The 23,870-nt window shown below is 42.5% G+C and overlaps 1 protein-coding gene across 2 annotated transcripts; it reads left to right on the top strand.

Moving 5' to 3' along the window:
• The first annotated feature begins 989 nt into the window (after window positions 1–989).
• Window positions 990–23,416, top strand: MKRN1 (makorin ring finger protein 1). 2 transcript variants are annotated; one of them, XM_086479476.1, is made up of 9 exons: window positions 990–1,165; window positions 9,380–9,508; window positions 14,090–14,316; window positions 15,711–15,754; window positions 19,030–19,284; window positions 19,768–19,982; window positions 20,680–20,790; window positions 21,235–21,373; window positions 21,812–23,416. In XM_086479476.1, the coding sequence occupies exons 1-9, from the start codon at window positions 990–992 to the stop codon at window positions 22,022–22,024; spliced, it is 1,509 nt and encodes a 502-aa protein (XP_086335602.1). In that variant the 3' UTR covers window positions 22,025–23,416. The 2 variants fall into 2 exon arrangements, with proteins under 2 accessions (XP_086335602.1, XP_086335610.1); XM_086479484.1 differs by lacking the exon at window positions 15,711–15,754 and having other exon boundaries at window positions 19,049–19,284.
• The last annotated feature ends 454 nt before the right edge of the window (window positions 23,417–23,870 follow it).

The raw sequence follows: 23,870 nt of genomic DNA on the forward strand, positions 1-23,870 counted from the left end.
AAGGGCGCTTAAGTCATTGTTTCAAGGCAACCTGAAAACAGATTCACCTCTTCTGACCCATCTAGTGCACTTCCTAAAGTCCTGTCATCTCAGGATGGTGTCCTAATGTTTTCTTTTAGAACAAAGGCTTAATTTCAGTATTTTCTGAAGTGACCAATGGCTCAGATATGTTTGATTTTTAACTACGCGTTTCAAATAGATACGTGAAATATCTGTAACATTTCACTGGCAGACTTCTCTCTTCACGTTGATCCTACACCCCTGCTTGTCACTCTGCCTTTTCAGGCCGTGCCCGGTACAGGGCTCAGGACTCTTGGCGGTGGGAAGACAAGGACACGGGCAAACAGCAGTTTCACAACCAGGATTTATTACATGTCATGTTTCTCCCCCCAAATTAGCAGCACTGAGGTCTCTGTGGCCTAGTGCCAACTTTAAGCCTGGGCTCTTGAGGCGCCGCTGGCCCGTTTTGGGCCCCCCCCCCCCCCCCCCTTCCCCCGCAGCCGGCGCCACGTTGCCGTTACGTGTCCTTCCCTCCGGGTCAAGGCCCGTTTCCCGCCGCTGACCGAGCCAGCCCAACCGGCACCTGGGCGTCTCTGAAGGCCCCACCCCGCCAGGCGGCCGGTGCCGCTCCCCACGACCGATCGGGGCCAGGCCGAGGTGCCTCCCCTGGGCCGCGACCCAACCCTCCAACCCGCCGTTAACGTTACCGGGGCCGCGCGGGGATAACGGCAGCGCCGCGCGGCGGTAACGGCCGGCGGCGCACCTCGCCCCTCCCCCCCCGCACGTTCCCGCCTGGACGTTCCCTTCCGCCAATCGGAGACGCCGTTCGACCGGCGGAGGGGCGGTGCCCGCCCGGCGCGAGGGAGGAGGCGGGGCTGGTGCGCGCCTCAGCCGCCCGGCCGCCCGTTGCCGCCCGGCCGCCGCTCCGCCCCGCCGGAAGGATGTGCTCCCGGAAGTTCCGGCGCTGCCGCTGTGTGGGATAAACAGTAATGGCGGAGGCGGTGGCTCTGGGAACAACGGCGGGCGCCACCGCGGCGGCCGCGGCCCTGGGAACATCCGCCGCGGCGGCCGCGGGAGCGACGGCCGCGGCCTTCGACTTCGCAGCCGTGCCGCCACTCGCCGCGGGGCCGGGAGGGGGCGGCTGGACCAAGCAGGTCACTTGCAGGTACGCGCTGTCCGCAGCGGGGACGGGCGGCGGCGGCCGCCCTTTCCCCCACCCCCCCCCCGGCCGCCCTTCCCCCCCCCACCTCCCTCGTGGCCGTTTCCCTCAGCGCCGCTCCCTCCCCTCCCCCCACGGTCACGTACGCGCAGCGCGCGGCCGCAGCGCCCCCCCTCCCCCCCTCCCTACCCCGCCCCGCCCGCCGCCCTTGGGGAGGCCTGCGGCGAACTGCGCAGCTGGACGGGCCGCGCCCGGCCCCGGGCGGGAAGCGGCGATGGCGGCGGCCCGTTGCCGGAAGTACCGGCCGGCGTCGGGCGCGCTCGGGGCCTAGTCCGCTGGAGGCGCGGGCGGGGGCGGTGCGGGCTGTGGGCTTTCTTCAGCCCCTGCCTTGGGGGGGAGGGTGTTCCCTGCGGCCCCGCCGTGCAAATGGCGTGTGGCTGCCGTGCCCTTGCCGTGCCGGGCGGTTGGAGGCCTTGCTGGCTCCTTGCGAGATGCCGCCGGCCGCTATTTATGGTGTGAAAATGTGCCGGCGGTGATCGGCGTGAAAGAGGCCGTAGGGTGGAAGCCCTGTAAGCGCGTTCCAGAAAATGCACTAAAGCAGGAAATATGGGACGGTTCAAGTTCCTGTCCGTTTGAATCAAAATTTTAAAATGGAAATGAATTCGTCATTGTTAGAGCAAAAAGTATTTATTGAACCAAGGAAAAGGAATAAGTCATGATAGGCTGCACAATGGGAGGAGTGCTGTTAACTTGCGTTACGTTAGGATTCTGTGTGCTGCGTCATTTTCTGTTCGTATTTTCGTTTAAACTGTGTTTCTGATAAATCTTTTATATAGGATTATGCAAATCATACTGCGTGTGGTAAAGCCTGCCAGATGGACTATTTTTAAACTTAAACGGCTGGTCTGTTTGCAGGCTGAGGGGAATATATAACAGTTTTATGAATATAGAAATATATTAGTCAGGTTATATGAAAGTGAGTAGTAATCCAAGATTAGCATCTAGGAGCACCTCCCGATGCTTTTTTCTAAATTATTCTTTTTTATTTATTTAAATAAAATAATAGATTACGTTTAACCTGAATATGTTTCTAGGCAAATACATTCCAAGTCACTTAGAAGCAAAAAGGAACATCCCTTGGGCAGAAAGGAGGAGGCTCTGCATCTTGTGAGCTCTGTATCTCTTCTGCATGTTTTGCCATCTGTGCCAATTGCAGATGGAAGTAGTGGTATTGAGAACCGTTGCTGGGCTCTCACGGGGAGCGTGCTTGCTGTATCTCTTTTGTGCTGTTAAATACGCCCTGCAGTATTTAAAGCATTCCTGTTAACTGTTGATCACTGTTTATTTTGGTTAATGCACTGTTAACGTGTCCATTTGGGAAGCACTGTTTGCCAGCTCTCCCTTGCGTACTTGTGCATACAAAGAGTTTTGCCTGTGAATACCCGGGTTAATATTTGATTCATGGTAGTTAAAGGTAGGCCGGTGATGAGGAAATGACCGGGAACGATGCTTAGCTCGGCTTTTAAGTGAGCTGCAAGGGTATAGGTTAGTGCTCCCTCAGTGCAGATTGCCTCATAACTTCTTAAGATCGAGAGGCTCAGTTAGGTGAAATGGATGGGCGATATCTGCGTTCTCGGGTAACAGACACAGTGAGTCAGTTTGCTGAAGACAGGGAGTGCCGTAGTACAGAAGCAGTCAAGTTCAGTGAGTGCGGCGGGCAGTGAGTCTGTCTAATGAATATATTTATTTACAAAACTCAGGACTAGTGGGAAGTTAAAGTTACTCTTTTGTAATGGTTAACGTGCTTTAATGTGAGCTTAAATAACAGTCAGATCTCAACTTTAGACCTAACGAACCTCTCAGTTCTTTTTGACTAATCCTCTTAGTTAATCCCATTTTTTTGCCTGCTTATTTACAGGGCCATTCGAATTGTAGGCAGAATAGCTTTCCTCAGACTTTAAAGTGAAATTAACAATTCTGGCTTGAGCTTCGGGGAGTGTATGATAAGAGTTCTGTTTTTCTAAGTTTGGTTTCAATAGGACGCGTTCATATTCAAGACAACATATCTCTTATTATTAAATCTTGTTTTACCTTCATAAATGAGCTTGAGGATGTAACAGGGATGAAGGGGTTGAATTTCAAAATGAAGGGTTTTTGTGTAGTAGGTAGAGCAGTTTATGTTTTGAGTAACACTGCACAATTCTGTTTATTTATAGGCTTTATTTAGTTGAGTCATCATATGGGCGACACTAAATGCTGCCTGAGAAACTTCTGGGAGATAGTAATCCCTTCAGTGTAAGGACTTAGGGCTTCATGGCTGGTGAAGCAATACTGCTGTTTTGCCAGAACTGGAAGTTTTAGTATTGGTAGAATAAGTTTTTGCTGCTCCTTTGAATACCCAATATGATAAATGGGTTGGCTAATGAGTTTTATTATGCCAGTGTGATATCCTTGGGATGGGTGATTGATATCTCAGTGAGACACAGTGACTAAGATGAAGGACTTTAATTTCTCCTAGACATCTAGTTTGGCAGATGTTGCCCTTCTGCTTTTCTTGCAGGTAAAGTTTAGCAGTCTCAGGGTGAAACACAGGAATTCATCATGTTCTTTAAGAGATGGTGAAAAATATTTTTCTTACATTTCTTCTATGGTTTAGCTGTTTTTGAAGCTTTTTATGGTGTATAATAATTTGTAATATTTTAATCTGGAATAATCCACAAGGGAATAAAACTGTAATTCGTTACTGTTTTTTATTTAATATTCTGATCCTTTTGTTATTGATATCTTTAAAATAAGAATGGTGGTTCTTACCAGGTTTCTCTATCCTACCAGTCTCAGATGGATATGGGGTTTTATTGAGCAGGGGCATAGCCAATTTTTTTTTTTTCCAAAGACTTGACACCGGTAGCTCTCCAGATGCTTGGGTTTCCAGATGTCATGCAATAATAGTTAAGGTCATCAAGTTGACGTAAATAGGTTACATTTCACTTGTTTGTTTAGTAACTGAACATAAATAAAACCCTCGGCAACTAATTGAGAGTTGTCTATGTGTTTGTGTCTTTGCTGTTCTTTCTGAAAACCTAGATCTGTCTTTTAATATGAAGAATCTGAATCAGTAAAGTGTGCCTCTTAATTCAGTGTGGCACTAGCGATAAGGTGTGGAGCACAAAGCTGGATCCCCCACTAGCTTCTTGCTGAAGGAGCTTATGGACAAGAAGGGACAAGGAGTTAAATGCTTTTAAGACCTACTTTTCTCTTTTTTCTTAAGGTTACTAACTCATGTAGAATTTCATCAACCACTTACGTGGCTGTACACCCACGTGCTGTGCTAGAACAGCGTGCCTGGCCTTCTCCCGCTACTGGTACAAAATTCGGAGTTTCCCAACCCCCTTGCTTTCTAACGCTCCTCAGGGAGGTGGGAGGCTAGGTGCAGCCGGGTAAGGATTCTGAGAGGAAAACTCGATAACAAGAGTGTTATTAAACAGGCATTCTTTATTGTGGTGCTGGGCGGCACTGGGGATGTTCCACCATGGTTGCTCCAACGGGTTAGCAAAACACATCAGTTCATATACCCCAAAATCATACATATTCGTCAGATTTCCTGAGAAGGGCAGTCTTACGGTGATAAGTTTCCGGAATTCGTTTACATAGTCCAAGCATGCTCAGTAAATTTAGGGTGAGGGTCTTTTCAGCTTCTGGTGGTCTCTCATAGCCTTCCTCACCCTGTCTGCTAGTTGAACTTTGGCCTTCCTTTGTCCATATATAGTCATTGAATGAGCTCATCAGTCCTTTGGCCTTGGAATGTTACAAGGGGTCGGTTTGAACTATCTCCTTGGGTGCTTATCTCAGCTGAGTTCATGTTATCAGTGACTTACACAGCAAGCCTAACGAACTTGCCCAAGGTCTGTTTAATCTTGCAGGTAAGATGTTACCTATGTATCAGCTCTGCTCAGCAAATAGTTAAAACCGTCCTTGTGGGGGAGGAAAAACTGGAAAACAAGGATGCAAGCAAAACTTAAAAAAAAATGCAATCAAAGCTTTCATGTATCACAGTGAGGTCTTAAGTCAGGGATTGTCAGAGGTTTAGCTCTTTCACTACCACCTTCTCTGGGACTTCTCAATCTCTGTATGGTTCCTGAAGAAGCTACTGGCTGTAGCTGTCTGTATTGTCCTGAAGTTCCCCGTCTGCCTGTCATGGCAGTGTCTCAGTTTTTGAAGGAGGTCTGTTGCCAGGTGTGACGTTCTAATTCAGCAAAACCAGTAGTTTAAAAACCAAAATGGGGTTCCTGAAAGCAGGATTGAGTGGGCCTGAAGTAAAGAACAAGCTACACCTGAATAAGCCAACCCATTGCAAGCTCCAAAAGCTATGGAGAGAAGTACTGTGTATTGATTTCACTTATAGGCTTGCAGGGGTGAAGACTTAATATATAGAAGGAAACGTCTGAAAGAAGCTAGTAAACGTTCAGGGTTTAACACTGCAGTGTCTTTGCAGATTCTTTTTCTCTGGCTTATGGCAAGTAATAGAAGTAATATTGTTCTAGCAGTGGAAAATAAAATCTTCAGTAGATTATTATACTTTGAAGCATCATGGAAATCAAGGTCACTGCAACCTGGATAAATGTGAAAATTGTAAGTGTTCTAGAAAATTAATTGTAGTGTTTGTGACATCTGACCTCCCTCCAGTGCTTGGAGTTCGGGGGACTTGGAGACACTATTAGTTTTGTGGCCTTGGGCAAGTGTTTTCTCTACACAGCTCCAAAAAATGCCCACCAGATCTTGTCTACAACTTGAGGCTTCTGGATGTGCAAAGCCTGGTTTCTATGATCTTTTTTTAAGTACCCCATGTAAATTGGGTTGTGCTAGTTCGATGAAGGCATCCATAACTAGACATGAATTGAAATGTTTTTCAGTGATAGAATGCCGGTGCAGGCAACTATTAGTTCTGTGTGGTTGTTCCATCTGTTGGTATCACTCGTGTTTTGTGTAGTCATGGGTTTGGATCCCGATGAATTCTCTGGTCTGGTTCCCCATGCAGCCCCACCAAGTTACGCTAGAAGACAGAGAGCACTGCTGCCAGAAGTAGTGCATTTGGGATGACAGAATCATCGGTGCTCTGAGAAAAAACAGTTCTATACTTGTCTTGATCTAGTTCTACTTTTTCAGATGAAATTATACATGTTCTCTGGGTACTTGACAATGCAAATTTCAGATATCTTTCTACGAGTCACTGAGTGAGGTGGGTGACTCATGTATTTCTCAGTTTTAAGGATCCTTTTTTCCTGTAACCCAGAAACAAGAGGCTGGTATTGCTGTTGTGTAAAGTTACAGTTAAATAGAATACTCTGTGTGTGTAAAGAAGCTCTCCACCAGAAGTTTTGTTACTTTCCACCAAAAATAATGCACTCTGTTTATTTTTTTACGTTACCAAAGCATTTTTTAGCCAAACAAAACAATTTCTTTTGTTAAATGTTAAATTCTTTGTGACCTTAAAATAAAAAAAATCTTACCTCTTGGTGGGGGAGGAGGGGGGAAGTTGGTGTAATCATTAGAGAAATAGATTTTTCTCTCCTCCCACCCCAGCCTTCTTGTTCAAATGATGCTGAGTTTGCTGCGTAGGATTGCAGGCCTTTAAAAGTGATGCGTGAATTAAATTGAGCTTCTGAGTGCTCCAGGTTTGATTTTTTTTTTTTTTCCCCCTTTGCAGCCTACCATCTTGATATAATGAATTGTGACAACTTTTAGAATTATATAGAATCTGCATTTGCAGATGACTTTCTAACATAAGCTTGGAAAGAAGGGACTTGGAGCTCTGTTCAACAAGAGTGGGAGAGCCTGATTTTGAGGCTTTTATATGTCTAGGATAAGTTATGTTGACCAAATACTTTCTAAAAGAAGTCGTCACTTCAGGCTGGTGCCTCTTCTTAGTCACTTATTTCAGCTGCAGTGGTGTCCCAACACTTTGTTGGCTTACAGAGCAGTGCGGCTGTGCAGTGATCTGATCTAGATTAAAAATAACCGTGGGGACAGCAAAAGCAATGTCAGGTTACATCTGAAGCCATTTCTTGATCTGAGTCAGCAGGTGGCTTTAAAATTGCGTGCCCGAACACATGGGGGAAGCAGTGCTGTGTGGAAATAAGGGTGGAGATAACAGTTGTTAACAAGAACAAACGTTTAAGAACATGAAGTATTTTTTACCCTATTGGTGTGACTCCCTCCCATTTCTTTTAAAAGGAAGCCAGAAATTCCAGTTATGTTCTGGTTCCACAAGTTCGTGGGTTGTTGGCTTTGAGGTGGCTGATTGTGGTGTTGTGGTGGGGTGTGTGCGGGTGGTGGGTTTTTTGGTGTGTTTTTCTTTTTTGTTCACAGTAGAGAGGTCTGTTTATGGAGCGTGGGGTTTGTTGTTTTGTTTTTGCAGCACCCTGTTGCTGGTGTGTGCTGGCATAGCTGTTTGTGCAGCCATCTGGCAAACCCAACTGGGGTACTCATCTCTGAGGAGAATGTCCTGCAGAGCCTGATCTTGGTCTTACACCACTTGCTTTTGTGTAGGACCACATTTCTTACCTGGTTACTGTGCAGCTACAGTGTACAGACAGACGATTGTTTTCAGTGTGAATTGCAGCCCGATGGCAAGTGCCAGCTGATGGCTTATGAAACCACTTCAGATTATTTTTGTCCTTAGTACCTTGGATACATCGCTGGTTTTGCGCATGGAGGGTTATCAGCCCTCTTGAGACTCGCCTCAGGTTTTAATATATCCCTGGTACTGGATTACAGATGTAGGTCTGCTTATGTCATTTGGAGAATCGTTCACTTTATCTGACTTCTTAAAAATAGAGCAGACTAAGAACCTATGCAGAAGTTCACACAGTTCAACAACTTGACACCTTTTAAGTTTAGGAATATCGACTTGAATGTGCCGTTTTGTGAAGAGCTGTCCTAACTTTAGTTTGGGCTGCTGAAAGGTGATCCTTCTGTCTCTTGCGCTGGCTGTACTGCTGCGTGGCTGCACAGTTGGCTGCTTGGGGGACCTGCTGCTTTTGGCTACATAGGTGTGCTAGCACCAACACGAAGTGTGTAACAGGGGACTGCCCCTTTCAGCAGCAAGGTGGGTTTAGAAGGGTATAACCTGTTTCCCAGTCTTCCCTCAAGTGGTGTTTTATAGGCAAGCGAAGAATTTGTGAGACCTAAACTGTAACAAATTTTATTGTTTACCAAGTCTTGATATTTCCAATGAGTTCAGAGTTTGCAGCTTAGTTGGTGTCTGGGGCTAATGTTTCTCTTTCTAAACTGAAGTATTGGTAAACGTGCTGATGGATTCGGTTCTTGCATGGTTGTTGGTCTTTGTCTTTCTGTTTCTTGGCTCGTGTTTCTGTGTTGATCACGAAAGATGTACTTAAACTTGTATTTTCAGTTGTGGCTTTGGTGTGAGCATGTTGAGTCTGAATAGTTACAGCGCTTTAAATGTAAAGAAGCTTGTGTCTCCTAGGTTAAAATTCAAACTAAATGGAAAATCACTGTTCAGTTTTCTTGAATAGCCAAATTGGAGGATGCTCAGTTAAACTTGTTTTTTATTGACATGCTGAAATTCAGTGAACTGCCCTCAGAAGCTTTGAAACTCTACTAAAGTCTTTCAAGACAGGTAGCACAGTCTTGAAGCAGGGTGCTTCTACTGATTATTTGGCTCCTATGGCAAAAACTAACATGTATGTTTTGTCAGATGTAATTGTCCATAACAAACATATTTTGTGTTCTCAGAGGGGAGATTACTTCTGATTCAATTACTTACAAATTCAAAATAGATTTAAGCCCTCAGGAAACTTTTTCAGGGTGTGGCTGATTTTGATTTTTGGATTCAGTGGTGGGCTTCTCTAAGGTTTTTGTTTGTGTCAGAACATAGGAGCTACAAGTAAAACTTTGTCCTCGTCTACTTTGTCCAAGACTTTCCTCTCTGTTACAGCCCAGGATAAGGTTTGCTTTGCAGGTTTTTTCAGGCATTTGTAAGTGTAAGTCCCTAAATGTGCAGTGCAGTTCACTGGAATAGCTAAGGCTTCATCTTTTCTCAAACCTTCTTATATTTTATATACTGGGTTATGGTCCCATGAGTCGTTAGTGGTGTTCTTAATTCAGCATAGCTTGATTTATAGAGTAACTTGCCGACCAAATACTTGGTTTATAACTTCAGTGCTTCTCCTTAATTCACAGTGATCTTCTGTTTTACAGATATTTCATGCATGGAGTTTGCAAGGAAGGAGACAACTGCCGCTACTCCCATGACCTCTCCACGAGTCAGTCTGCCATGGTGTGCAGGTATTACCAGCGAGGATGCTGTGCTTACGGAGATCGCTGCAGGTAACGAAACACAGTTGACCATGCTGTAGGGGAGTGATTTCACACTGAGTCCCTCAGTAGAGAGCTCACAGAAAGGTGATTTTTTTTTTTAATCACTCAAAGAAAGTTTTTTCCTCATTGCAACTTCAGAAATTTATAAAAATAGCCTCTTTTCACAAACTGCCTCCTCTTGATAAATACTATAGTGTGTGCTTTGCTATGGAAATAAATAAATAGCAAAGGCAAGGCAAGAAGAGAACTGGTTTTCGTAAAAGTACTAGTTTACAGGGTGTCGGGGTGGTTTTTTGTTTGTTTAATAATAACATGAGTACATGAATTAATTGAAATCTGAGACTACATTCAAACTAGGTGAACCGATGGAACTGAGTTACATTTGGTAAGTGGTCATAAAAGCCTGAACAGGTAAGCTTTTTTTTTTTCCAGTTGTATATGTGTCTTCAGGAATTGCTACTCTGACACTTGAACTGCCAATTTGGAAAAGTAACTGGAGTGTAGTCACTTAGGTTCTAAAACATTGCCTGTACAGAATGGCCCTACATTGTGAAAACATAGTATCACTTACCCCTGAAATTATTAAAAAGAAAAGAAAGTGTGAAGAAAGGAAACAGGTGCTTTCCTAGTGTAGCAAAGCTTTACAAAGGCTCAGGGATGTTTGTGTCATCTGAAGTTCACTTTATTAAAATTTATCGGGAGTTTTAACATTCTGTCTTGTTGCAGCTGTAATGCATGATTAAGTATTTGCATCATGATTTCATATGGTAGTTCAGTTAGCTTTATTTTCACATTAATATATGGTTGCTATGTATAGGAAAGATAACAAAAATAAGCCTCGTGTAGCCTTCTGTCTGTCAGTGTTGCTTTCTTGATCATGTAGATCAGCCGTCTCCAAACTTTTGATCACACACGCCATCAGTGAAAATTTTTTTCACCATATATATTTATTTATAGATTACACGTATATACTACTGTACTAATATATTATGTGCACTATAAAACATACACAAAAATCAGAATTTTAAAAGTATATAATAAAGATCAAATAAACATTATTTTATAAATATTTTATTAACAGTCCAACACCATTTTTGCTCTTGCTAAAAGCATCATTAGTGATAATATTTTTTCTGACAATAATGTTGATTGAATATCCTTCATTATTTTCTAAAATCCTAGGTTAACATTTTGTGATATAGTGATATTGAAGGTCTCGTTTCAAGTTTGGTTTATTTCAGTACTTGGTTTTAATGGCTGTCATAGCTGAAAAAGATCTTTCACAAAGATATGTAGATCTACAAGGAAGTGTATTGTTGGCTGCACTTACTAATGTATGAAATTCATTTTTCAATCTCATCCAGCAATTACCCAAAGATTTTTTTGTTAAAATTTGGCTAGTAATTTTCCATCTTCCCTGATGTCAATCATCTGTTCTTGCAGATGAATTGGAAGGCATTGCTTTTTTATATTTTTAACAAATGGGCCCAAAACCCGTTGAAATTCTGTTTGAAAGATTTTTAAAGATGTTAGAGAATTCTGTTTCCAAAGCTTTTTAAGAGTGCAAGGTGTGAGAGTGTAGTAGTTGACACACCTGCATCCCTTTGGCAACAAAGTTGCACAATGGTGGAAATGTTTCAGAACAGCTATTTTCATGATGTTGTCTCTATACTACAGATTTCTTTCGAAAAGCAGTTACTTGTTCTTAAAATATTGCCTTTACTTTGAAGGGACATGTTGAGTGTGTTTGTTTTTTTGAAAATACCTGCTGGGTAGCATGCTACTGACAGCAACTTGTCAGCACATTTGGAACACCTGTCTCTTTGTGAAAGAAAAAAGTGTAACTTATCTCTAATAATTTTTAAGCGCTTTGCCATGAGATAACCAGTAGACCTCTGTGTGGTACAGAAGATTTTCATGGTCGCTTTCCATCTCGTAACAAAGTGTTGTAAAGATTTGACCATGTAAAGGTCTTGGTTTAATAAAATTAACCGTAGTGATGAAACTCTGTAGCGTTTTGTGGGCTTCTGGCTCCATCATTGCTACAGTATCTTGCCTATGAAGGATGGAGTGAATGAATTTCTGGTGGTGCTATCTCTGTAACATTATCCTGGAATCTTTTTTTTTTTTTTAAATTCTAGTCAAAGCAGCAGCTCCATCAGTGGTTACACTTTCACAGTTTTTCCATGAAACACTTTTTATTAAAGAAGTCATTTACTGTTGAGAATACATATCCTCCAGTATATCTTTTTGTCTTTATTAAAGAAGTAGTTTGTTGAGAATATATCTTTTCTGGTACATCTTTTCTTTAGTGGCTCACAAAGAGTAGTTGTTTGTGTATTTCCTTAATGAAAGAGAACCTAGCGAAATATAAGCTGAGGCATGTTAGAAACGTCTGTACCTTCATCCAGCTGTACAGCAAGCTTACCACACTGAAATTTGTTCTAATACTTGCTTCTTCAACTCTTCAGCAATGTTTTCTATGCATTTCCTAACAGTATTTGCTGACAAAGTAATGTGTTTTACTTTGTCACTGTATTGTTTTCCCTGCGTTATTTCAGTCTTTTTTACCACAGCAGGAAGAACAAGTGATCCAATGGTATGTGGCTTTCTGTCTTTCAGTGTTATATAAGAAGCCTCAAAAGAGGCTTTTAAACATTTATTGTGAAGTTTTGCTAAGTGCTGGATTGAGTATTGCATGGCTTGAAATATCTCTGAAAAAATTGTAGAGGCTTGTCTTCATGTTTTGAGTGTTTAGATCTTAAATGTCTTGCTAATTGTGGTGGCTTCATAATGTCATTAGCGAGTATTTCCAGGCCCAGCATACACCGCGAACAAGGTTCATCGTTAATAATAGTGAATATAAATGTGTATTTTCAAATAGTCTTCTTGGTAATCTCTATTCCCCCTCAAGTTCTTGTCAGATCTGATTTCGCTGGCATTGTCTTTACATTGTAACGAAGAGCTCTTAGTAGGAGTAGGCGAACTGTTAGTTCTGATATTTTCTTGTTGTTTGCTTGTGCTCACTTTATCAGTATTGTCTTTGGCCCACGGTTTATTTGCAGGAATCTTTTTAAGCCACTTGTTCGTTTTGCCAGAGTTAGTTTGGGTAAAACAAGATAATATAATCTGTTGGTCCATTTAATGAGGCACAAACAAACTGCAATGTGTTGAAATATGCTGAAAGTGAACGACCAAGTGAGTGCCACTGCCAGTCCCACTGCCTGGTGGAACACCTACTCCTCCTTCAGGACACCTTGCGCACACCATACACAGGACCCTCTGGCATACAGACCGGGTGAGGACATCGCTGTCGATCTGTATGTTAAATATTAGTAAAACTTAATCTCTTATTTAAAAAAAAAAAAAAAACCAAACCCAAAAAAACCCAAAAAACAACCGACGTTCTAGTATTTTTTTCCTGCACCCCAGTGGATTGCCTTGCGCACCCCTGAGGGTGCACGCATACCACTTTGGAGGCCACTGGTGTAGAGGTCTGAAGACTTAACTTTTAAATCTGGGCTTCACAGCTTCCTTAGAATGTCAAAGTTGGCATTCAGTTAGGAGCATCTCTTCAATATGCAAGAACTGTGACACACTGTATTCAATTTGACACAAGGTAAATGAATCACAGTTCTTGGAAGTTTTGTGTGATCTCCAAAAATTCCCTACCTTTGTTCTTGAAATTAATCAGCAAATATCTAAGACTTCAAAGGTACACCTGTAATTTATTTTACCATGTAGTCTACTAATTGCTGGAAGACAGATTTTTTTGAGGGAAATGGTGCTTCTCTGTTGTTTGTGGGTGGTAGGGATCAAAGCATTCTGAGCATCATTTTCCACAGTAGTTTGAAAGAGTCATTAGAAATAACTACTGAAATTCAACATAAAATCTGAATGAGACGAGACACTTGGATATAGGAAAAGAATCACTTATGTTGGTGGGGATCTCTGGAGCCATGCTGAAGGCAGAACTGGCTTAGATCAGGTTGCCCAAGGAATTGTCCAGTCAAGTTTTGATTATCTGCATGGATGAAGATTGTGCAGCCTCTCTGGGCACCTGTTTCAGTGTTTCACTACTCTCACAGTGAATTTTTTTCCTACTATCTAATCGTAACCTCTCATTTTGGACTTATGTCTGCTGGCTGTCATCCTGTCTCTGAGAAGACTCTGGCTGCATTTTTCCTGTGGCTTCCCACGAGGTAGTTGAAGACAGCAGTATCTGCCCTTAGTTCATTCAGCTTTAAAAACAGAAGACTATCTCGTTCAGTAGTACTACACATGCATAATAGGTGCATGACCAGTTTTGGACATAATTGAAGTTCATTCTTTATAAGTTGAGTAAAAATTGTGCATGCTGCTCCATGTCCTCCAAAATCGTGGAGTACTTTCTGTTTCTTTGAGCAGTGCTGACAGATGACACGAGTGGAAGCATGTGTCTATAAAGGGTCATCAGTGGCTTTCTCTTCCAAGCCATTTCTAGGTCCTTCAGAATAGCATGTTTCCATCTTAATCGGTTAATTTGCAATCCTTGGCCTGCTTTATGGAGGTATTTGTGAAGATTTGACATGATGTGTTTTAACTTTTTAGATATGAACATACCAAGCCACTGCAACAGGAAGAAGTGACTGATGTGAATGCAGATGCAAAAATTTATCCCTCAGTATCCTCAGACTTTGCATCGCTCCCTGAAACAGTTGAAGAAATTATTGCTGAGATTGAAGATGAAAATGCAGATCTGGCAGCTGCTGGAGTAGGTGCTGAAGACTGGGTGAATGCTGTAGAGTTTGTTCCCGGGCAGCCGTACTGTGGACGTGGTAAGCTGATGGTGGGATAACAGTACATTTCTGTCATGTATTTATACGTAGTGCATTTATTTTAATGCTTTTGGTTTTGTTGAGTACAGGTGTTCATTGACCACTTCAAGTGATCTGTCATTAAGTTATGCATGAATTTCCTGATGTGAATAGTTGGAGCGTTCCACATCAGTTACTACGGCTGTGTCCTGATGTTCTGAAACCCAGTATACTTAAAGAGAGTCTCTGCATAACTGGCTTCTGCCTGTTATGGCTCTGAAGGACTTGGTGAATCTTCTTTGAAGTTTAGTTTGCATATATGACGGGAGAAGAAAATACTAGTGCAATTAATATTACTATTCTGGAAAGATAATCTGCCTATTGGGTGGGTGGGTTTTGTTTGTTTTTTGGGGGTGGTGTTTTTGTTTTTTCTTTTTTGTTTTGGTTTTTTTAGTCTTTTAAAGGTTTTCTGTGGAGGTTCAGATTCGTGTGGAATTAATTGAAGCCTAATGCTTGCTTTCATGAATCCCGTGACAATTCAGACCAGAGGCTGACAATCATTTATTCTAGTTACTTTACTGAGATTTGACTTTCTAATTCTGTGACAGCTCATGTTGAGAATGAGATTGGAGAAGCTCCTTATATGGGACCAGGCTGTTTAAGTAGCATACTTGTCATCTGGTTTTCCTGCAGAGAGATAGCACAAAGATTTAAAATTTAGGTGGAAAGTAGGCTGAATATGTTTGCTTTAGCATAATTTCTAATGTTTGGCTCTCTAACAGGGTGCTTATGGGCCTGAGTACTCAGATTGTTTGAATCCAAAATAGACACCTTGTGTCCAGAAGAATTTGGAGCTGTGTCATACAGCGCTCAGATTATACTTCTTTGTCTCCACAGCACTACTCAGTTTCTTGGATCTGAAAACAGGATTTACCTTCTCAGTGTTACAGGGTGCTGCTGGAGCCTGGTCTGATCTGTTTTGAGCAAGGGCAAAGAGGAGAGGAATGGTTACGCAACATTAACATTTTGCTAGCGTTGTTGAGAAGTTTGATTATAGAATTGTTCGCTGTATCTGTGACTTGGGTGCAATCCAAAGGAACGAAGACTTGTCTTCTACGTATTAACAGTTGTGAAAGATACAGCTTATGTGTTTGTTGAGACAAAGGTTCCCATTTTAAATCTTTTAATCAAAATAGAATCATTTAGGTTGGAAGGGACCTCTAGATTTCATCTAGTTCATTTCCTGCTCAAAGCAGGGTCACCTATGTCAAGTTGCCAGGGGCTTTGTTTAGTTGAATCTCTATTGTCAGAGATGTTCAAAATGCCATAACCTCTGGGCAGCTTTTGCAGTGTTGGACTCCTTTCACAAGGAAAAACTCTTTCCTATTATATAATTGGATTTTTCCCTGCTTCAGCTTGCCTTCTGTCTCTTGTCCTGTGCACATCTCAGAACATACTGGCTCGGTTTTATTTTTTTTCTATACCTTTCCATTAGGTAGTTGAAGACACCAATAAGATTGCTTCTTAAGCTGAACAAGTCCAGTTTCTTCAGTCTCTTTTCATGGGCTTCAGCCCCCTTAACGGCTGGGCAGCCTTCTGCTGGAATCAGTTCATTGCTGGTTTGAGCAGCTGGAGGTCTTTTAAATGCACCTACTCCTTATAGGAGAGCTGGTGCTTTCTTCTAAATTCCTGAGGTGTAAGAGCATTTCATTAGACCTTTAACTCACTTAGTTTTACTGAAGCAGTTCCTTTTTCTAGGAGGTCAGGCTTATTTTTCATGGAAACTTGTGGTTGCCACAGTGTGAGTCAAGTAACATTCTCTTTGATTCTTGTTCCAATTTCTCTGTTTTGTGTCCTTTGAAATTTGATATGTTTAATGTACAAACATACTCTGTTTCTGTTCTGAGCAGTGCTACATGATGTTAATTCACATGGTAACTTAAAAGCTGTGTTGTAAAAACTTTTCTGAAGCCACTGTCTTTATCAAGCTATAAAAATGAGGAACCTTGCTGTAGTGATTACAAGGATGTGTTCAGTGTGTTCCACAGTGTATGCTTTAAAGCCTTACAGATTATTCTTTTTAAATGTCTGGAGAAGCGTACAGGTGCTTGGAAACTTTAAAGTGGAAGCTATTTCTCAAGATTAACGAGAAGCCGGTGTGTTTTAAATTCTTAGAAATGCTGAAGATTCAGGGTCGGTAGTTTAACTATGCGTAGCTTGGGCTATAATGCTCATCTTTTACTGTGAGACAAGACATTCTGGTAATGCAGATGGTTCTCTGATTTGGGACTAAACCTGGTATCTTGAAGATGACCTCAGGGCCTAGCAAAAAAAAAATAGTGACGATTCTTCAGCTGTTCATGAGCTTGATATACAGATGAATCTCATTTCCAAATTTGTTCTGCTGCTACTGCTGCTAGATGTTCTGGAATAATTGAAGAAGAGTAGAAATGCAGAAATATAAGAAACACTGTGAATTGGGTGGCTGTTTCCTGCTGCTACGTGCTGAACGAATTTGATGCTACCAAATGTGTCCTAGAGTGAAAGCAGGTGGTGCGTGAATTGAAGGTAATGAACCATTTTTTTCACCAGTATCAATTTAACCCTGGTGACTGAAATGGGCAGTGAGAAGGTAGGTATTGGGTCCACCTACTGGACAGCAGTGGTTTTGAGAACAGTGCAAATGTTACTCTGAGGGATGTTGGATTTGGAGCTACTGAGGCAATGGAGTCTTGTGAGTTTCTCTAACTTTATTTTCAAAGAGGAAGCAAAAATGTAGCAGATACAGTGCAGCAGATGCAGGAGATATGCATGCAGGGCTTCAGGTTATGGAAGCTGAGATATTCAGAAGTGGAAATAGTAATTTAATTTTTATTTCATAGAAACACAACTCCGTCTGAGGGGAAGAGCTGGGCCTGGAAAACTGATGTAACTTTTAGCATGTTTTTCCTTCTCTCACCCTCTCACACTGTAGAAGTACCCAGAGCCATTATTACAGACTGACTCTTACAGGTCTGTGTCTTGTTGGTTAGATGTCTGGTCACTAAGAACTGGTTGTACTTTTTTTTTTATGCAAGGATGATGTGGCCTGAGCTGGAATTTAGTAGCTGTACTGTACTTGTTGACTGAAGTAGTTGTTGGGTTTTCTGTTTTAAGTGTCAACTCTGTACTTTTTTTGAGCCAAGATGTGAAGCCCTGCTCTTCTGTGGATCAGCATAGTAAATAAATGTATTTGTAAGTTGGTCTGGAGGGGTAAGACTTCAAAGCCTATATTCTCAAAGAACCTCAAGTAATAAGTGGTGGGTTCTTGTGATTTTTTTTGTTGTTGTTGTTGTTGTTTTGGGTTGGGTTTTTTTAGATGAATAAACCCCTTACTGAATTTCTTTTGAGAGCTACTATTTTCCTACACTATTCTTCAATATTTGCTTATCCCCCCAAACTGTGAGCTCTCAGGGAACTGCTTTTTCGTTTTCTGTGTATGTCCAAAAGCTACAGGCTGATACGTGCTTATTGTATCTCTTTGCTCCATGGGGATGAACACTGGGAGTGTGCAGCCTCTGATTCTTTTTGGGGAGGAGTCTGTCCTTTACTTTTACTGTTCCAAGTATGCCTTTGAAGTTTTTGCTTACACAGCTTATAAAAGTTACACAGCTTATAAAACTTACACTTCCTTATAGCATGGATGACATTTTCCTCCTGTAACAGCTACTGGTTATGCAAATGAAGTCCAGTTACTGTTCTTGGTGTTGATTCTGAATATAGCAACACTTTGGTTTTCTCCTGTGTTAATTGTATCTTCAGTTTCAAACTGCTTTTGTCTTGTAGCTTAGTTTTTCATCCTACTTATGTAATCATCTCAAAAGGCTGTTTGACTTGTGGTGACACAGACAAGTGTATGTCCAGTAGGTACATGGAGAAGTGTTAAGCAGCAGCTGTCTAAATGGGGAGGAGAAATGGTACAGATTTTAGTTCAGTTTAGAGTTAGATAAGGAAATTTACTTAGTCAGTATTTTGCAAAACTGATGACTAGCTTAGAATGCAGTGAAAATACCCAGAATTTCAGTTTGTTAAAGCTAGGTTTACATGTCTGGCTGACAGACCAGATACCTGTTTAGGATTGGGTTTTTTGGCAAATATCTAGAAAACAGTTATTTTGGTGAGGGGTGTGTACACAGCTCTTATGTCATTTGTAGAGGTGAATGGGAGCCTAGAAGTGAAAGTCTGTTGTTCAGGCATATCAGGCAGTGCTGGTGTGGGGTTTCCTTGCTAGTGTTTGGTTGTGCTGGATATGCGCCTTTATTGCTTCAGCTGTGTAATTTCTGGGAAAAAGCCTGTTAACTTCAGCCAATGTGAAATCGGTTACAGATCTCTCACTGCTTTGAGAATCTTATTGTTGCTGAACCAGAGTTTGTATAAAAATGTACTTAAGTTGCTGAGGACTAGTGAGATTTTTCTGGTGTGGACTTTGCCTGTAAATGCATCCAGATCTGACCACTGAAACCTTGATAGCTTTTGTCTTGTCTCGGTTGAAGGATGAAGAAGTTAGTCGTGCTTTCTTGAGTGGGAAAATAACTTCATTCTGGTTGAGAGTGTGTGAAGCTTGGAGTGAAATAAACCTCGGTTGATTTTATTATTCTCTTTGGGTAACTTGAGGAGGGTTACCCAAAGATTACTTTGCATTAAAACAATATATTCTCACTCACAGTGCTCTGAATCTGTATGTATTGCTTACAGTCCCTAATTTTGTTCCCAGCTGCCCCTTCCTGTGTTGAAGCACCCTTGCAGGAAATGCAGGAAATGGTGATTGAGGAAGAGTACGAAAAGCAGGAAGCAGACGTGGAGATAAAGAAGGAGCTGTGCCCCTACGCTGCAGTAGGAGAATGTCGTTACGGAGAAAACTGCGTGTATATCCATGGGGATGTGTGTGATATGTGTGGACTGCAGGTCTTGCATCCAATTGATGCTGCGCAGAGATCCCAGCACATAAAGGTAAGCAAACAACTGTCTGGTGTTAAACAGCTTTAAGTCGCTGCTTCCCAGCTCCCCACAATCACTTGTCCCTAATTCCCTTTCATTTGAAGGTACACGTGGGTCAGACAGTGAGTGAAATTTGTGTTGTAAACTGGACTGTTTCCTGTCAGGGCCACACTCAAAAGCAGCTGGGTTTCCTTACCTGTGCTGGGAGAGCAGTCTGATACTAAAGCTTTGTTCTTTGCCTAGTAAAACTGGATGGTCTTTTAGATTGCCTTTTTCATGTTTAAAAGCAATGTCTGAAGCAAGGAATTGAACTCTGAATTGATTCCTCCCCACTGTCTGAGCACTTTTTTTTTTTTGAGGGTCAAGATTTTTCCATTTAATCATACCGTGTTCGTTCTGCAAAACAGCAGGGTAAAACTAAGCTTAAAAACCTGTTTAGAGTTCACCGGGTGGCCAGTTGTCTCTGTAGTCGTTTTCTTTGTGTCTCCTTTTCAGTCTTGCATTGAAGCTCACGAGAAGGACATGGAGCTTTCATTTGCCGTCCAGCGTAGTAAAGACATGGTGTGCGGGATATGCATGGAGGTGGTGTATGAGAAAGCTAATCCTAGTGAGCGCCGCTTTGGGATCCTCTCCAACTGCAGCCACACTTACTGTCTCAAGTGCATCCGCAAGTGGAGGAGCGCTAAACAATTTGAGAGCAAGATTATAAAGTGAGGCACTTTCCCATTTTGATTGTGCTCTGTTACTATGGAAGAGCTTAGTAACTTGTGACAACTTGCAACAGACTTCCAGATGCAGATTGCATTTAATGCATACTGACTTTAGTTTGGAAGTGAAATAATTGTTAGGCATAACATTTACACTCTGATTTGGTTAATATGGGTTAAGCTTGCAAAATCCAGTTAGTAGCAGAAAATAACTTTCATTTATTTAGTAGCATGTTGTCCAGTGGTTACTGTTTGTCTTGGACACCCAGCCAGGCATCTGAAAACAGATTAACCAGTTCAGAATGTATGCTGCTTAATTCATTACCGCCCTAGTTCATTAGTCAGTTGGCAAAACATTTCTCCATATAAAGGCTGTTTTAAAAAAACAAAGTTCCAATCAAATAAATACAGAAATCAAACTAAAATAAATTTATTTAATTCTAAAGAAAAAGGAGTCTGTGTGAAGTGTTTTTTCAAGCTTTTCTGAGACAAACTGACCAGCTGCCATTGCCATTGAGCTCTTGAAGAAGAGCGTTTAGGTTATCTTCATGTGTAAGGGAGAATCTAGATTGAAAAGCTCGTACAGCAAGTATGCAGGTACAGTACATCTTTAGAGATGGACGTGTGCCCTGACGTGTTATGTTGGAGAGTGAGCGCCCTGTAATGTGGAATTTTGCAGCACAGTCTGTTCATTCCCCAGGTCCTGCCCAGAGTGTCGGATCACATCTAACTTTGTCATTCCAAGTGAGTACTGGGTGGAGGAGAAGGAAGAGAAGCAGAAACTCATTCAGAAATACAAGGAGGCAATGAGGTAGGAGCACTGCAGCCTTTTGTCAGGTTGAGACTGCAGAGATGAAGGCACACCTGGGGAAGGGTGCTGATGTAAAGCCCTCACACACTTCCTTTCCACCACCACATGTGAAGTGCATCCTTGCCTATCTGCCCGCAGATGCATGCAACCACATGGTCCCAGAGCTGTTCCTGTGTTCTTTGATCTCAGTCTTTCCCTTCAATACGCAGAACGCTGGTGGTGCCGCCGTAAGGCGGTACGAGCGTGCGCGCTGCCAGTGTCCCTATGCATGCATCGACCCACACACGTTGTGTAATGCATCGTTTCTGAGCCTGGGGGTTACACTGACCCAATACCTTCAGCTGTCAAATGGTACCTGAGATCCTTTTGGACTACAGGTAGATGCAATTCGAAAGTCTGGTTGGGGTCTGCTGTGAGTAAGGGTTGCGGTATTTTCCTTTCCAGCAACAAGCCATGCAGGTATTTTGACGAAGGCCGTGGGAGCTGTCCGTTTGGAGGGAACTGTTTTTACAAACATGCATATCCTGATGGCCGCCGAGAGGAGCCACAGAGACCCAAAGTGGGGACATCCAGTAGATACCGGGTCAGTGCTGCTGTTTTTTTTGTCCTTTCTGTACAGAGAGAGCACAAGAGGGGTCTGTGTTCAATCAGCTGCCCTGAGAAGAGGACAGGGAAATGTTGCCTTTTTTTTTTAAAAAAAAAAAACCCTCTGATTGATCTGTGTAATGGTGAATTTGAAGGAGGTGGTGCTCTAAAGCTTGTGGATGCTGGAGGCCAAGAGGGAAGGAGTGAATTTTAAAAACTTTCCTAGTACACCAACATACTGAAGTAGAAATATTGGGTAGCCATAATAGGGGTGTGTAAGTGTCAGTTCTACTGGAGGTCGGTATCTCCCTGAAAGAGAAACATGGTTTCTTGCATGTCAGAAAGTACGCCGGGGGCTGAACCTTGTCAGCCTCTGGGAAGACTCCTGCTTTGTACTGCTTGGTCACCTGGGGAAATACTTGTGTTCCACTTGCAGGCCCAGCGGAGGAATCGGTTCTGGGAGTTCATCGAGGGGCGAGAGAACGGTGATCCGTTCGAGACCGATGAGGATGAGGTGGTGACCTTTGAGCTTGGTGAGATGTTGCTTATGCTGTTGGCAGCAGGCGGTGACGATGAGCTAACGGATTCCGAGGATGAGTGGGACTTGTTTCATGATGAGCTGGAAGATTATTATGACTTGGATCTATAGCGCCTGTCAGTGGAGTGTGGACTGTTGTCTTGGCTTCAGGCAGTAGCTATTACCTGTGGTGTTGTGGCAGTGCCTGTGTTTCTCCTAGGCAGGCCGATCAATTCCAGGTGCTGTTGTAATAACTTTTACCCAGGGTCTGTCTCTTCCCATCCCCTCCCACCCCAGGAGTGTTGTTTTTCCTCTGTTTAAACAAATAACAAGAAATAAATCTTTAAAATGTTAGTTTTTGTAAAAATGAATTTAACTGTCAAACAGTTAGCTTAGGTTTGTTGCTTCATCTGTGTACCCAACAGAGTTCACCCAGTTCCAGGGTTAAAGTGTTTACAGGACTTCCACACTCATTTTGAAGAGCCCAGATACAAAAATGAGCAGTGGCCATGCAGTGGGGATGTAAATTGGCTGATGGCCTCTTTTCTGTCTTTGTACCAGTATTTCTGACTTCAAGCCAGATGCAAATACTCTCTTTCTGGCATCAGCTCCGTTCCAGCCCCCTCATGTACACGTCTTCATTTGTGATTTTGGTCTCTTGTTTACTTGCACATTACTATTACTACTGTGTAACCAGAACCAGGTGTGAACGTTCTGGGTTTTTACTGTGTTTAGCATGAAAGGAAAATGTCTTTGTGAAAGGAGAACTCTCTATGTGTATATACAGATAAATGTAGAGTTGGACCTCAAGGATGGGGAGACTCTGTGTAAGTTAAAAAATAACAAAACCATCTTTCATCCCCTCTTGGTGCATGAAGTCTAGCCTCCAATTGGACATGAAACTGGTTTAGTGGTCTCAGCCCAGTCTGTGGCAGTGATCTTAACTATCGCTTAACTTAATAGATGGCGCTCCCTAATACACCAGCTCTCTTTCATGTGTATGATTAGGGTTGTCCAGGAGCAGAAATCCGGTTAGCCAAGGTGGGGTCAGGGGAACACCAGAGAGGCCCCTTTAGCTTTATCGCTCTGTAAGTTTTAGAATCTGGTGTAACCACTTAAGCCGTGAGCTTTGCTAGGAAGTCACCGTGCCTCTCGGCTGGTTTGAGGTACACGCGCCTCTCGGCATCCGAGTTGGGCAGGTTGCCTGGTAAAGCTGTTCAGTTTACGTGAGTTACTGCTTACAAAGGCAGTCATGCAGTTTCTGGCTGTAATTTGCATTGAGAAGTTACTTTGCCACCAAAGCCCCAGCACAGGAATTTTAACCTTGCATTACGTTATTGCTGTTTTTTATTGACTCGTGGATGCCCCGTGATCTGTTCTCCTGCTGCTCTTGTCCCCTAGACTGCCTCTCCTTTCACTTTTAAATGGAATGAGAAATTGTTCTGAGGTCTATAACGTATTGTTTTGCAGCTGCCTTTTGTAAGAAGCACTTTTCCCAAATAAAAAAAACCCAAAAAAATTAAACAAGAAGTCTGTCTGTTCCTTTAAGTTTGAAGCTTCTGTGTTTCAGCTTGATTATTTTTGTGGGTGTGTTTCTGTAAATACAAAGGCAGTTATGGCACTTATTCTTAACTTGTGCAGAATCGTGTCACGCTAACATGGAATTTTCACGTGGTTATAACCTTTCCAGCAAAGAGCCTGTAACATAAGGAACACGTTCTGAATGGGCAGCTGAGACAGTTGAACTGTGGAACGAATATGTGGGGCCGTTGGTGGGAACAGACGTGGCTTGCTTTCTCAGAAGTGGGTTCTGCGCTATGGTGTAAGTTGTATTTGTCCGAACAGTCAATTGCAGTACGTATTCTGTTGATAGTTTCCTGTTGTAATGCTGTTTGGACCGCAAGTCCAAGCACTGGTACGGGCCATTTCCTGAGAATCCACGTGCTTCTTTAAGCCTATGTGTGTTCAGAAAGAAGCA

Source organism: Leptosomus discolor, chromosome 1 (assembly GCF_034619465.1).
Source record: "Leptosomus discolor isolate bLepDis1 chromosome 1, bLepDis1.hap2, whole genome shotgun sequence".
Lineage (NCBI taxonomy): Eukaryota > Metazoa > Chordata > Aves > Leptosomiformes > Leptosomidae > Leptosomus > Leptosomus discolor.